Consider the following 15,314-nt stretch of genomic DNA (forward strand, 5'->3'; position numbering starts at 1 on the left):
AATAAATGAAAATAAAAAAACCAATAAACACAGTTATTTACTAATAATATAAAACGTGAATGAATATTAATATTTTTTGTTTGTCACTTTTTTCATTTTTTTCTGAGATTTTCTTTTATAATTTTCTGTATTTATTTTTTTATTAATTTCTCGCAGACGAATATAAGTTCGCGTTCTAATTAAACATAATAGTACCTCTAGAGGTATCGCTAAAGTTTGTTTGTTTTTCCTAACTTTTTCAGCAATTGTTTTGAAAATTCCGGATTCTTTACTGATAAATGAGCCATGAAATTCTTCAAACTCCGAATTCATTATTTTTGCCGCTTCAATCAATTCAATAGAAGGACTAATCATTCCTCCTTTTGAAATATGATTAATCCAGTCTTCATCAGATGTAACCAGTAGTTTTGTAGGAGTTCCTAAAAATGGGTATTTATTTCGGAATCTAGATGCTGTGTAACCGGCTATATATTTTAAGCCTTCATTCTGTATAACGTCGGATACATTTGTAAAATCTTCAAATTCCTTTAGCAAATGGAGCTCTTGAGAAGTAGGGGAATAATTAAAACGGCTTACAGTATCTGTCAGAAACACAGTAATATTGACAACAGAAATTATGGTGACAATGATAATTTATTACTCAAAATATGTTTTACATGTTTAATTGTACTCATATAAATAGTAAAATTAAACATGTACAATACAATGAACCTTTATATAGTTATTTATACGTTGTTCATATAGTAATTAAAATGTATATTTTTCTGATTTATTTATTATATTTTATTGACTTGTTTATTATATTTATTACATTTTTCAATTAAATACAAATTTTATTTATTATATATTTCTATCTTTTAAAGTAATTCTTATGTAATAATTTTAATTACTTATACAGAAAGTAAACCACATCGATGACTTACCAATAAAATAATAAATATTACTACAATATTTATTTCAGTATATGAAGGAGTAAAAGTCATAGTAGTGTAAGTCACTTTTTTCTACTTATCGACCTTTCAACATATTTGCCTGTGTAGATTGCACCTATAAACTGAAATCGATGGGTTGACTTGCACTACTATGACTTTTATCTGCTTTTACCCCTTTATATGTCATCATCATTTCAATGGCGCAACAATCCGGACCTAGGCCTCCCCCAAAGTCATGTGCTTGTGGTGCGCACACAGGTTGTACACAAGCACATGGGACCTACAGTTTAATGCCCAATCCGAACGACAAGGTAGAGGAGGGTACCCCTTTATATGTAGTCAATATAATTAAAAGTTTCATAATAGCTTACCAATATCATCGTATTCAAAATCTTCTAAATCAACATCCTTATCTATTTTATTATATTCTTCAGTGAATTCCTCCGAAATGTTGCAAATTTGCATTTCTTGAAGGGTTTCATAATGGAATTGATCATTATTTGCCGCATCCTCTTCATTGCTGTTAGATAATTCATCAGACATACTAGTAAGGCAAGTTTCAGTGTCTGCCAAATTTTGCACAACAGTGTTGCTCCCTTCAGTAAAAACGTCTGTCGAATGCTTTCCTAATATGTACCATCGAAATCTGTATCTAAGATCGAGTGCTGTCGGTCTGTCATTACAAGCACCCATTGCTCGTATGTACGCAAATAAATTCTCTACTATATCTTGATTGAGGCGAGCAGTCATTATATATGTCACAGGACACTGAGTATTTTCCAACATCTTTTTTATATCATTATATAGGTTTTTTAATGACTCATTACTAATTAAAATTCCTTTTTGAAAAGGAAGTAAATGGGTTTTTTTCCCAACCCTCATATTTTTAACAAATAACGAAACTTTATCTAAGAGTTCGTTTTGTTTCTCAGCATTTATGCCATATGCATGCATTCCAGAATGTGAACCGAATTTATACGAAGAATTAAATAAGTCAAACCAGTCATTAAATAGTTTGATACATTTTGCGGTTTCAGACCACTCTAAACAATCCTCTATAAGTCCTTTCTCCCCACACCATTCTATAGCGGCAGCATTTGTGTTCGAAAAAACCTGTGTTGCAAGTTTGACGTTTTGTCGCTGCGTTCCCTTCACGTCTAGATGAAATCGCGACAATTTATGTACAATTTTCAAATCGTTGCCATTAATTTGAATTAGCCTTTCTAGGCAGGCTTTACTTATGTAATAACCATTTATGTAAAATCCGGAGTCAAATAAATTGTTACGTAACAATTTAATTAAGTGCGGAACATCGATAAATACGTACACTTTTATTTCTCCATCGCATGGATGTAGAAAGTACGTTTTACCTTCCGCACTATCAATGCCCAGTTCGTTAAGTAACGTTTGATTCGTCGGTCCCAAGTCACTAGTTATCGCAACAACCGTGTAACTAATCTCATGTAACTTAGCAATTATAGTTGTTAATATATTTTTGGTCATGCTTTGGTCAAATTCGTAATAAACAGGTTGCTTCCATTTGGTAAACAAACCTCTGGCAACAGCAACTTGGCATTTTTCGTGCGGTCCGATGACTCTTTCCTCTCTCCGTTCAATTGCTGCTTGGTTGGATAGATGGATTTCATCGAAACATAACACGGTTATTTTGTCCATGTTAGTCATGTTCTGGCCTTTATGCTTCATAATGAGAAGAACATGTTCCAAAATACCATTGTTAACATTGAATGTAGCAACCCATCTACGAAGTGTCGACAATGCGGGGAGTGGTACATTGCGTGCTTTCTGTAAATATCTGTAAGCTTTCGGACTTACAGTGCGCAGGGATATTGCAGCAGCTATATCCTCTGCAGACCAATGGGTCTTTTTCTTATTCGGATTTAATAACAATTTAATTTGTCCGGGAGTAAATACTGAACTTAAAATTTCTCGCACCCTTATGTTTGAATTTACTTTTACGCGCTTTTGTTGTTTAAAAAGCTTTCTTTCTAAATATTTATTTCGGGCTAATAATCTTTGGCACTTTCTTTGTAAATCTCTGTTCTGTTTTAAAATTTTTCCTTTGACATCTGAAATTTCATATAAATCAATATAAAAACAATATTATACTAATGAAAATACAATACATTATTAGAATGTAAGTTACAAATGTACAACATATGAGGGATACTAAAAATGTAATATTAAAAAATCGGTTTTGTGTATTTTGTCACAATTCTTACTGGTATCAAATGATTGGGAATATGAAGAATCATTAAATTGTTCTACAACATTCGATTGCCCTTCTGTGCAAGTTGACTGAGCCGTTGGAGTTTCATCAGGTACTGAAATAATGGATTGCCCTTCTGTACAAGTTGACTGAGCCGTTGGAGTTTCATTAGGTACTGAAATAATATAAAGTATATAATATTTCACTATAATTAATACAACAAATAATTGTAATTAGATAAAAGGATAATTTTTATATTTAAAATGGATGCATAATTTATAACAATAAAAATTAAAAAGAATACTTACAGATAATAAAAGAATAATCACATGCATTTTACGTACAAAGATTAGTACATTTAAAAACATGTGAAAAATAAAGTATTACCTTGATTCAAAATTAATTCTAAGCATTCTGTTGGAATTGCATCTGTCCTTAGTTTTCTGGCTTTTTTGGGCGTGTGTCCTACTCCCAGAACAGATTGCATCCATGAAGCCTCTTTGTACGCACTTGCATGAAAATGAACCGAACAGATACGAGCTACACATATATGTACAAAATATTTATTATTATTATTTATTTATTTATTATAGTATTAACAAGTACAACAAAATAGAACAAGTGTTTTTGTTTAACATACCATTTTTTACATTAATATTTTCATTTCCGCAAATAACTTTCCATTGCTCACTCATTACTGGATCTGCAGGAAATCTAAAAAATCTGAGATTTTCAGATCCCTTTTTCCCCGTATAACTTCGGCAACTTTTTACTGCACATGAAGGCATGTTAATATACTTTTTACTCGCGTAATTGCCGGGTACTGCAGCACAGACGTCTAAAATTAAGGTTAAGTGCCTTTCGATGTAAACACAGGAATTTAAAAATGGAGGCGGTTGGTACAATGCGCAGAACGATACGAAAACGCGTCCTCGGTATGAGCACACCTTACTTTCTTTACACCATGCCACGAGTGACTCTTGCCGCATCCACATAACGCGATATGAAAAGAGCCAATAGCCACATATTGCACGGTACCGAGCACTGTTATTGGTTGTTATCGCGTGTTTAGGTAAGGGCGCTCTGTTCTTGCGTTCTGAATACGAGCGCGAACAAACGCATCTACATCTCGCGTATTTAGAAGCGTAGATGTGAGCGAACGTGTTAGCGCGTTCTGAATACGGGCCATAATGTTTAATTTTTAAACAAGTCACACTCAATAGACCCCTGGTAACACAATCTGATAGCTCAGATACGTCCCGAAGAAGTGCGCAAGAAAACAGTACAAAATTGCGATAGAAGTGCATAATATAGCTGTGATTATAATATCTGTGATTATAACCTGTGATAAATTTTTATATATAAATTTCACAGTAGCTTCTTACAGCAGACACTGCTGCAATAGTACAGTAAGTACTCGTTCAATCACAGATATTATGCACATCTGTCGCAATTTTGGACTGTTTTCTTGCGCACTTCTTCGGGACGTATCTGAGCTATCAGATTGCGTTACCAGGGACGTTTAACAGGGACGTTTAACCGCTCAGTAGCAATTAATGATTTAGCTCTTACTTTTAGAATTTATAACAAAGAAATCAATGTCGAGTGTCGACAAGACAATGCAGCAGTTATATAAATAACATATATGTATACAGAGTGAGTTGTTACATGAAAAATTACTTACCTCAGATACTGAATGAATAACAATGATTCTCAAATCCCTAAGATATTCCTGAACCTCCTGAATATTCCGTAATAACTTGAAAAATTACGGAAGTAAGGAAAACACATCCGTACGGGTTCACGTTATCGCAGAAAAGAACAATGCGCAGAGAAAAACAAAATAGCCGCGCTGGCCGTTGGGAGGAGACTTTCCGTTATTATGGCGGATTTACACTGCACGAACTTCTCCATTAAGGCGGCATAAGGTGTACCCAGTCGACCAATCAGAATTAGATCGCGTTTTCAGCTTGCCAATTGGCAATGTGGGCTATCACATCCCAAAATATAGTAAGGATATATCTTATTCGTTTTAAAATTAAAAAATATAATAATTTTAGATTTCAATACATGCTCAGTACGCTGTACTGATATGGTACAGTTCCTATTGCGCATATAAATCGAACAGTACGCAGTACTGGTACGATGATAGTACCAGAATGGTACGCTGTACCAGTATCATGTATCATTTTTGTACTGGTACTGTACAGCTACGCCGTACGCTGACATCTCGTGGCAGTACAGTAACAATACGGTAGCAGTATCTTGTGCGGGAATCGCACGCTTGGTTATCTGGGTAACATTTACTATTCCGCGATCGAAACACACTACGGAAATTCGCGCTGTCACGTAGGTAGGTTAGATAGTTCTGTAAGCGTGGCACAGAGGACCCCATCAACCTGCGTCACATTGGACCCCACTGAACATCGATATTATTTATCGTAAATATTTTAGATACAGAACAATTAAACGTTTTTGTGCGCACGTTGGTATTGAACCTAGATCCCGACGAACGTCATATGAATTTTTTTTAACTGTAGAATCCCTAGAAATCCATACATATCAAAAAGTTATGACAAGTAAAAATTTACTTTGCAAGGCTCCAATTACATATCTGCCTTTAACTAAAGTATATATGCTTATTTCGGCATAATTTTTTTATGGCATAGTGTTTTATTTTCACATATCTTATTTTTTGTATTTTAATTTTGTATTGACAATATATATAAAAATCTGTTGTAATAGAGTAAGCAGAAGCAGAGAAAGAAGTGATGGAGACTTTGGACTCTTCGGAGGCAGCAAATTCAACTATTGCATCTCAGAATGCATCGAAAAGGTACAGAATACTTCTTTCAAACTATGTATAGATTGTATTCTCAATAGGAAATATTTTAATATATTTTATTTTAATGTGCTTAGGAAGAAAAAATCTGTTGCAAGGTACACAGATGTTATTCTGAAGGAGGCTTTAGACGCAGTAAAGAAAGGAATGCCTGTCAGCACTGCATCAAAGCAATACAATATTCCAAGAACTACGTTGCAGTACAAAAACTGGGGCAAATCGCCACCTGTTATTAACCCTTAAATGCCACACCTCTCAAGAATCTCGTAAATGACACATGGGGTCTAAAAGACCCCAGCATGAAAAATGTCTCCTTACTTATTGATTTTTTGATATTTAGTTATGAAAATTATTTTCAATGTTGTTCAAGGCTTAGAAAAGAGAATAAAATGCTTATATTGTTAAAATTTCAATTTCAATATAGTATAAAAAATTAAGATTGCCAACAGTTAAAATGTTGGCTCCAAAATCAAAAAAAATAAAAAATAATAAATAAATAAATATAAGCTCCATATTTGGCGGGAACATTTGAAAATATATCATTCTAAAGGGTCTGGGGTCCGCTGGACCCCGGGTGGCATTTAAGGGTTAAAAGTCGAGGACCTGAGTGTATACTTGGAGAAGAATACGAACGCCAACTCGTACAGTGGATTTTTTATATGAGCCAAAATGGATTTCCTGTGTCACGGGTTCAACTATTAGACAGCGTTCAACTGCTGCTGAAGCAGATAAAGAAGACGACGACATTTACAGATAATCGTCCTGGGAGACATTGGTATGATGCCTTTCGTGCGCGTCACAAAAGTGTAACTGAACGAATGTCTCAGAATTTGACGCACAGTCGAGCCTTAGTAACGGAAGATAAGCTACGAGCGTGGTTCAACGAGGTGCGGATGTATTTTGAATCGAAGTCGCTTCTTGATATTGATCCTTCTCGTGTATACAATTGCGATGAGTCAGCATTTTTTCTGAGTCCGAAAGGAAGCAAAGCATTAGTCAAGAAAGGTGACAAAACGGTTTACAATTTTATAAATAACGATGAAAAGGAATGCTTGACTACGCTCATCTGTGGAAGTGCAAGCGGAAAAATCGCATCACCGATGGTAATTTTCTCATATAAGCGAATCCCCGGACACATCGCCAGAAGCATGCCAAAAGACTGGAGCATCGGACACTCTGAGAATGGATGGATGGCTGGAGAAACGTTTTACGAGTACATCGCAAATATTTTTTACCCGTGGTTGGTGAAAAATGCTATCATGTTCCCAGTCGTGCTATTCTTAGACGGACACAGTTCGCATTTAACGATGGCGTTAAGCAATTTTTGCAGAGAGAAAGAAATAGAACTCGTTGCTCTGTACCCAAATGCGACGCACATACTGCAACCGTTAGACGTCGCATTTTTTCATCCTCTAAAGACAGCATGGGCGAAGGTAGTGGGTCAATGGAGACTCGAGAATAACGGCGAACGTATAAAACGAGAAAATTTTGCACAGCTCTTGCAGAAAGCTCTCAATATGTTGGACGTGAAAACAATTCTGAAAAACGGATTTGAAAAGACTGGGCTCCACCCTTTTTCGGCAGACGGAATTAATTATCAGAAGTATTTCAAAAATTCAGTAGACTACGCAACTCCTCAAACTACTCCGAGTGAAAGAGCTTGGACAGAGCTCAAAGATTACTTAGCGTTTATTGAGAATAATATCGAGAAGGAGGTCTTACAAATATTCAAGGACGTCGGAGAGGAGGCTGAGTGGACGGGCAAACCGACACACAAAAGTCTCTTTTACTTCTGGCGAAAGATTAAGAGTAAGATGAACTCCAGCGAAGCCAGTCATAGTATCTCCGGAGAGTCCGGAGACAACGTTGTCGACGAAACACATGCTAACGAAAACGAAAAACGGGTATTTAGAGAATATTTTTTATATTGATAACTTTTTATCAATCAATTCTATTGTATTACAATCATTAACAGTTTCTACTGTAAGTGTAGAACGTCGATTTCTATTACTTTTAGAGAATTTACATATAATTTATTTATACATTTTTTTATTGATATCTTATAGAACTTTTGTAATTTCTCATTATCAATTTATGTACAAAATTATTCTATACTGTACAAATATATAGATTTGCAACGAAGGTACGGCGAATGAGATAAACGAAGAGTCAGAGGAGAACGAAGAACTCAACGTAGAAGCTTTACCTATTTTTATTACAGTCTCCGACGACGCTTCAATTCTTCAAAACGAAACACTGCCTAATTTATTGTCAATCGACGAATATTCCAGAAATAACTTTAATCCACTGCAGGGAGACATCGCCGTTTATGAAGTTAACCCATGCGGAGTGTTAGCACCGATCAAAAATCAACTCAACGATGTTGATACTGCTGAGTCGATGGTAGAATTGCCTAATGAATGTATTGATAAATTGACTTCGCCGAAATCGCCGCCGAAATCGCCACCGAAATCGCCGCCAAAATCGCCACCGAAATCGCCGACGAAATCGCCGCCGAAATCGCCACCGAAATCGCCGGCGAAATCGCCGCCGAAATCGCCACCGAAATCGCCGAGTAACATTCGCCTAAATGTACCTTCGCCGTTCAAGCATGCGTTGTTTTGGCCTTCGCAAAAAAAAGAACCTCCAAAAAAGCGCCAAGGTAAGGAGAAGGTGCCAACAGTAGTCACGTCTGATGCATGGAAACAATTTCAAGAGGCAAAAGCAGAAAAAAAACGTAAAGAAGAAGAGGAAAAGGAAGCGAGAAAAGCAGAACGTTTAAAGAAAGCACAACTTAAGAGGGAACAACAAGAAATCGCAAAAGCGGCAAGAAAAATAAAAAAAAGAGCAGCTAGAAATTGCCAAAAAAGAGAAAAACGCTAAGAAGAGAGTTAAAAAAACACAAGCACAAATAACGAAAAGATTAAAAAAATTGCCATTAGAAATCCTACAAAATGAAGAAAAACTAAAAAAAAACTCGTAAATTAACTTTATAAAAATGTGTTATTTTATATTATAAAAAATATATAAAAATATTATTAAAAAACTCGTAAATTAACTTTATAAAAATGTATTATTTTATATTATATGTAGTTTTTATGTAAAGGTTGACAAAATATAATATCTACAAGCTAATTAAACATTGTTTATTACTGTTGAAATTATACGCAGGACAATTTGACTCCTTTTCGACTGTGACGTCTCGAAGTGCCGAAAACTGGGCCCGTTGGTGCCATAAAGTGCGGCATGAGCATTCGATAGTGCCAAAAACGCCGGCAGTAACGAGCATTATGAAAATTATTATTTATTTATTAGAACTAAATTATTTAACTAAAAATATAGGTAAATCTTACTCAGAAAGCTTTAATGCACATATTAAAATAGTTTGTTTGGGGTTTAATAATATATTGCGTTTGTAAATAATAGAAAATCAGGGCCGCTGTTATAAAGGTGCCGTTAACTGGGCCGTTTACCTTAGAGTTCCTATAAAAAGCCTTGTGTCCACGATGCTAGAAATCGGTCCAAGTCCTCGATTCAAGTCCTCGAATAGAAATAGTTGTACTTTGATGACTCTAGATAGCGTTATAGTCGAGCGTTATGTGAAGTCGGCATCGCTGAGCCGTCAAGATTGGAATGGTCAGATCTGCACAGAAAAATTAAATTAAATAAAAAATATATAATTTTATATATTTTTATAATTTCGTGCATTAGAATTTAAGTAATTAATGATATATAAAATAATTGTATTTGTTCATGTCCATTTCTTATACTCAAAACATTGTTAATATTAAATACATAATAAATACCCGAAATGAATTGTTTGTTCCGCCAATAATGATAAAACCAGAAAGTTTATTGTTCACGACTACAATTGGCAATACGTATATGAAACGTTACGACGTTTCGACCCCTAACATTGGGTCCTTATCAATCAATAATCTAAATAAAAAACAATTTAGTGTAACAATAATTTGGTCACTAGATAAAATTAATTGTCAAGAAAATTATTATAAACAAAAAGCGGTACCTGATAAACTATCCTTGTCACGACTTACATCCACATTTACGAAAATTTTTGCCGAAATATCATAAAATTAATCGCTGGAAAACCAATAGTCAGTGTGAAATATAAAAGTATGTAAATTACAGAGAAGAAAAAAGGCAGAAATATTTTACATGTATGCGTCGGTGAAACCAAAGACCGTGTTTTATAAGAAGAGTGCGACCGCAGTGGTGAAATGCTGTCTTTAGTGCCCACAGTAGAATATCGGAGCAAGACATTATCGTGGAGCGACAATCGACGCGTGTTCACATGTCGGAGTTGAAAGGCGTACTAGGGGAAGTGTGTGTAAAACGGCCCCCTTAAGGAATAAATTGATTTTACTTCTAAAGGAAACCATATTTGGATTCAAAATACCGTCAGAAGTTTTCATTGACATCTTTGTTAATTGAAAAAGTTGAATATAAGCATCCCCTAAATTTTCAAAATTAGTAGCAAACAAAAAACTGCAGACATGCATTTTGGCGGTTTTACCCACACCCTATGGGTAAAACGGCCCCGGTATATAATTTTATTTCTATTTTATATGTTTTTGTGATATACTTATTTCATATATTGTGATCTAAACTACAAAAAGGTAGGCTATTTACTTTAAAATAAATTTAGACGTAATTTGATAGGTAAATATTTACTTTTTACTTGCAAAAATCACAGATAACATTTTCTGTTTCTGTGTTAGCGCACTCCTCATGCAACCATTTTCTACAGAAGATGCACTGAACCCATTTCTCTCCACTTACTGAATTTATGAAATTTTATAAATTAATATAAGGACCCTCGAGATTCAAATATGTGAAGTCAGGGCAGTAAGGGTCGGACGCAGATCCTTGTGCGTAAATTCAATATTTATTGATCCTCTTGGTACATTACTCCAAACAATAACCGTACGTTTCGGCTCTGAATCGAGCCATCTTCAGCAGAAGCGAAAGTTTGTCACGCGTTTCTCGTGCCGAAGGCGAGTTAACTGATTGAAAAGTCAGAACCCTGGACACTTTGATCCCTATCTGTAAATAGTTTCGATAAGTTGTAAAATAAGGAAACCTTTTTTTAAAAAACTCACCAAAAGGCCCGAGAAACGTGGAACAAGACGTCATGTATAACAAGGATAATATGCGAGGAGACTAAACGTTCTCGTCGACGCGTCACATAACAATGAGATGACAAATTGCGAAGCTTGTTATAGTATAGGTATATAATATAGGTCAAAACAACGGTAAGTTTGTACATAGAGTGTACAAACTCTATACAAGTAAGTAAAATAAACTAAAATATTTGGTAACCAATAGTAAAGCAGGGTTAGGCGACGTCATATGCATGGATTACAATTTATTCAGAACTGCAATATAAGCGTGATGCAAAAATTCTGTGTCGTTTTGTGAGTTAATACCATTCTTTTGAAGTTTAATATGCATCATTTCAGAGACTAATCTCCTGGATAAATATTTCTTGTTATCTAAAAGTTGGATATTCTCCCAATCGAACTCATGATCAAAATTCAATCTGTGATCTGTAATAACAGATTGAGTCGATGTGTTTCTGTGAATGTGGTTGCGGTGTTCTGAGATTCTAGTTTTTATTTTTCTCATCGTTTGACCCACGTATGACGCGTCACAATTTTTACAACAAATTTTGTATACCACATTTTTCCGGGATAGAATTGGGAGGATATCCTTCTGTACCCTAATAAATCTATTAAGTTTATTCAGGCTATAAAAGGACAAGTTGATATTTTGGTCTTTAACAAACCTTTTAAATTCATCAGAAATGCCCCGAACATATTGAACCGTGAACCAAGTACGTCGCTCCTCTTCACGCGTGGATAAAGGCTCATTTATTTGTTTGCGAGTACAATTGTTAAGTAACGATTTTATTCTAGTGTTGATTGTATTAAAAATAAAATCCAAATCCGGATAGTCGTTCTCCAGGAGAATATCTACAATGAACTTCATGTTCTTAGAATGATATCTAGGATGGGAAAGTAAGAAGGCCCTATCTACCATGCCTATAATCGTGCCTCTCTTTTGGGAAACAGGGTGCTGCGACAAAAAATTAAGATACCGGCCTGAGAACGTTGATTTATGAAACCAATCAAATTCCAATGTGTTCTCATTTCTAATAATTGTCAAGTCTAAGAAATTCAATCTATCCCCACCGACTTCAATAGTGAACTGAAGTCTCGGGTGATAAGAGTTAAATAAATGCAAAGTCGCGAGTCAAGAGCATAAAAAGGTACTGCCATGGCTATGTCATCTACGTATCTAAAATAAAACGGTAAAATAAACGTAAGTTGTCGCAGCACACTGCATTCCAGATCCTGCATTACCATGTCCGCAGCAATGGGAGAAAACGGAGAGCCCATGGGAGAACCAAATTTTTGTTTGTAAATCAAATTATCAAAGCCAAAGTATGTTGAATTTAATATTAGTTCAACTGTCCCGATAAATTCGTCTTTCGGTATATTGCACTTATTTGAAATATCTGGCCATCTGTTGGAGATGCTTTCAAGGACTAACTCTGTAGGAATGTTCGTGAATAGAGAGATTACGTCTAAGGAGATAAGTACTTAGTCCTTGCTCAATTGTGTCCCGTTTAATTTTTTAGCTAATTCAAAACTATTGTTGATATGGCTCAGGTTTTGGAATGCTTTCGGTAATAATCTTGTGTAGGTAAAAAGCTAAATCATATGTAGGGCTGTCAATGGAAGAAATTATAATTCTGAAAGGATGGCCCGTTTTATGAATCTTTGGTAATCCATAGGCCCTCGGGAGAATACCATCAGTGCATAATAGTTGTTTATATTTATAATCAGAAATGTATTTTCGATTTTTCCATCTCGCAATTGTATCCTTGATTTTTCCTGTGAGCGTTAATGTTGGATCTTTGTTAATTTTTGTGTATGTGGTTGTATCCGATAACATGTCAGTGATTCTCTGTCGATAATGTTCTTTATCCAAAGCAACCGTGATATTGCCTTTATCAGCTCTAGTGAAGATAACATTAGGGTTGTTATTCATGAATAATTTTGTGGCTTTGACAAGATTAGAAATTTCCGAGAAGAAAGGGAGTTTCGGGGAAAAAGAAAGGAGGTTATTAATAATTGGAATGGAGCAGTTCCTAATGCTCAGAATCTTATCAATATGTAATCCCCTCGTGTTACCTTCAGTGCTTTTAATAAATTCGATAACCGTCTTTCTTATGTTATTAGTGGGCAGAGAGAAATTCTCGCCTAACTGTAGAAAGTATTGGACTTTCTCAGGGATTGTTGTGGAAGTTAAGTTGATGAACCATTTATCTCTAATATGGGTGAGAGAAGATTTAATAGCGTTAGAAAACGAAGAAGGCTCCAAATAAACCTCAAAAGTATTAGGAACATTATTGTGGTCACTTAATAAAGAAGTGGAAGCACGATCAGTCGTTGTCTCGTTATTGACATAATGAATCGGTTTTATATCATTAATTTTAGCCATATTGTGTTTACGAAACAACCACTCAAGCTTTTTATCAAGATTAAAATTTACTCGTTGATCAAAACAGTTAACTCGCCTTCGGCACGAGAAACGCGTGACAAACTTTCGCTTCTGCTGAAGATGGCTCGATTCAGAGCCGAAACGTACGGTTATTGTTTGGAGTAATGTACCAAGAGGATCAATAAATATTGAATTTACGCACAAGGATCTGCGTCCGACCCTTACTGCCCTGACTTCACATATTATGAAATTTTTTCCACAAAAAAGACATTCGACGTCGTTCTCTTTATCTTTACTACAGCTTGGCCGTTTTACCCACAATTGCAACTGTATCAACAAAGTCTAAACAAAATGTTTACTTAACCTTAAATAAAAAATTTCTGAAAATATTCGGCTTACAGGATCACTACAGATATTTTAAAAAATATAAGCGACTAGGAACATCGCATGGGAAAGAGAAGAACACTTAATAAAGCTTGGACTTACCTTAGATCAGACGTAACGAAAGTAGGAGAATTGCGCAAAATTGCGTTTTGCGTCCGTACGAAGTTTGTTATTGATGCCAAAACGCACGAGGCACGTCTGTGACATGTGAGCAACCTAACTTACTGAGTCGCCAGACGACAGCACTGCGTATTTCTGAGAAACTAGGGGGAGGCCGTTTTACTCGGCGGGGCCGTTTTACACACACTTCCCCTAATTGTTTTTCGGACCTAGCAATGTACGTTAGAGGTTGTTGATAAAAACATGTGATATTCACGTGATATTTACAGCGATGAGATTACTTTGTCGTATATAGGATTATATTTTACACGAATACACACACAGACCTAAGTCTTACATAAAGGACAGTTGGACATTCGTTAAGATGATTAAGGAGTCAAGCATCAGCAACGATCAAATTATGATCTCACTGGACGTAGCGTCACTTTTTACAAACATCCCAAAAGAGCTAGTCCTTGAAGCTATTGAAGAGAGATGGCATGAAATCTCACCGAATACAAAGTTCACTTTACCCCAGTTCCTTCATGCCATTAATCTCGTGCTTGATTCCACTAGCTTTTGTTTCAATGGTAATTTTTACGAACAAACCTTTGGTAGCCCGATGGGTTCTCCTCTGTCACCGATTATCGCAGATCTGGTGATGGACGACTTGGAGACTCACTGCTTGAGCTCGTTTGATTTTGTGATCTCTATTTTTTGTCGATATGTTGACGATATCTTCGCCATAATATCTAGAGCAAAACTTAATGACGTACTACGCGCGTTTAATAATTACCATCCACGATTAAAATTCACACACGAAACGGAAATAAATAATTCGATCCCGTTTCTCGACACAGTCGTCATTAGGGAGGGATGTCACCTTTTCACAGATTGGTACAGGAAGCCGACGTTTTCGGGCCGTTATATTAATTTCTTCTCTAATCATCCAATACAGTACAAAATTAATACAATAACCAGCCTAATAGACGAGCGATTTTATTGTCGGACAATCGTTTCCATGGAGCCAATATTAATATAGTTAAAGAAATTCTATTAAACAACTCTTTTCCCATAGAAATTATCGACAAAAGAATTAATGCTAGGCTCAAAACACTCAAGAATACGGTTGAGAGAGTAGACGCAACGCGGAACGAGTTTGATGCGCGACATTGCATTACAGTACCATATGTGAAGGGTGTAAGCGAGGATATCCGACGCATTTTTGATACAGTCCACCTCGATACTATTTATACCATCCCGAAAAAACTCGAGGGTATCATAAAAAGTGGAAAGGATAAAC

At 35.6% G+C, this 15,314-nt stretch overlaps 1 protein-coding gene across 1 annotated transcript; it reads left to right on the forward strand.

Moving 5' to 3' along the window:
• The first annotated feature begins 5,418 nt into the window (after positions 1–5,418).
• On the forward strand, positions 5,419–9,155 carry LOC139785799 (uncharacterized). Its single transcript, XM_071724975.1, has 3 exons — positions 5,419–5,600; positions 5,905–5,995; positions 6,079–9,155. The coding sequence occupies exon 3, from the start codon at positions 6,661–6,663 to the stop codon at positions 7,930–7,932; it is 1,272 nt and encodes a 423-aa protein (XP_071581076.1). The 5' UTR covers positions 5,419–5,600; positions 5,905–5,995; positions 6,079–6,660; the 3' UTR covers positions 7,933–9,155.
• The last annotated feature ends 6,159 nt before the right edge of the window (positions 9,156–15,314 follow it).

The sequence above is a fragment of the Temnothorax nylanderi genome, unplaced genomic scaffold (assembly GCF_030848795.1).
Source record: "Temnothorax nylanderi isolate EJ_2023f unplaced genomic scaffold, tnyl_v1.0 TNYL_tig0888_pilon, whole genome shotgun sequence".
Classification (NCBI taxonomy): domain Eukaryota; kingdom Metazoa; phylum Arthropoda; class Insecta; order Hymenoptera; family Formicidae; genus Temnothorax; species Temnothorax nylanderi.

Bases quoted from the DNA above. Each gene is read 5' to 3' on its own strand.
- LOC139785799 (XM_071724975.1), top strand. From the start codon at position 6,661: ATGAGCCAAAATGGATTTCCTGTGTCACGGGTTCAACTATTAGACAGC.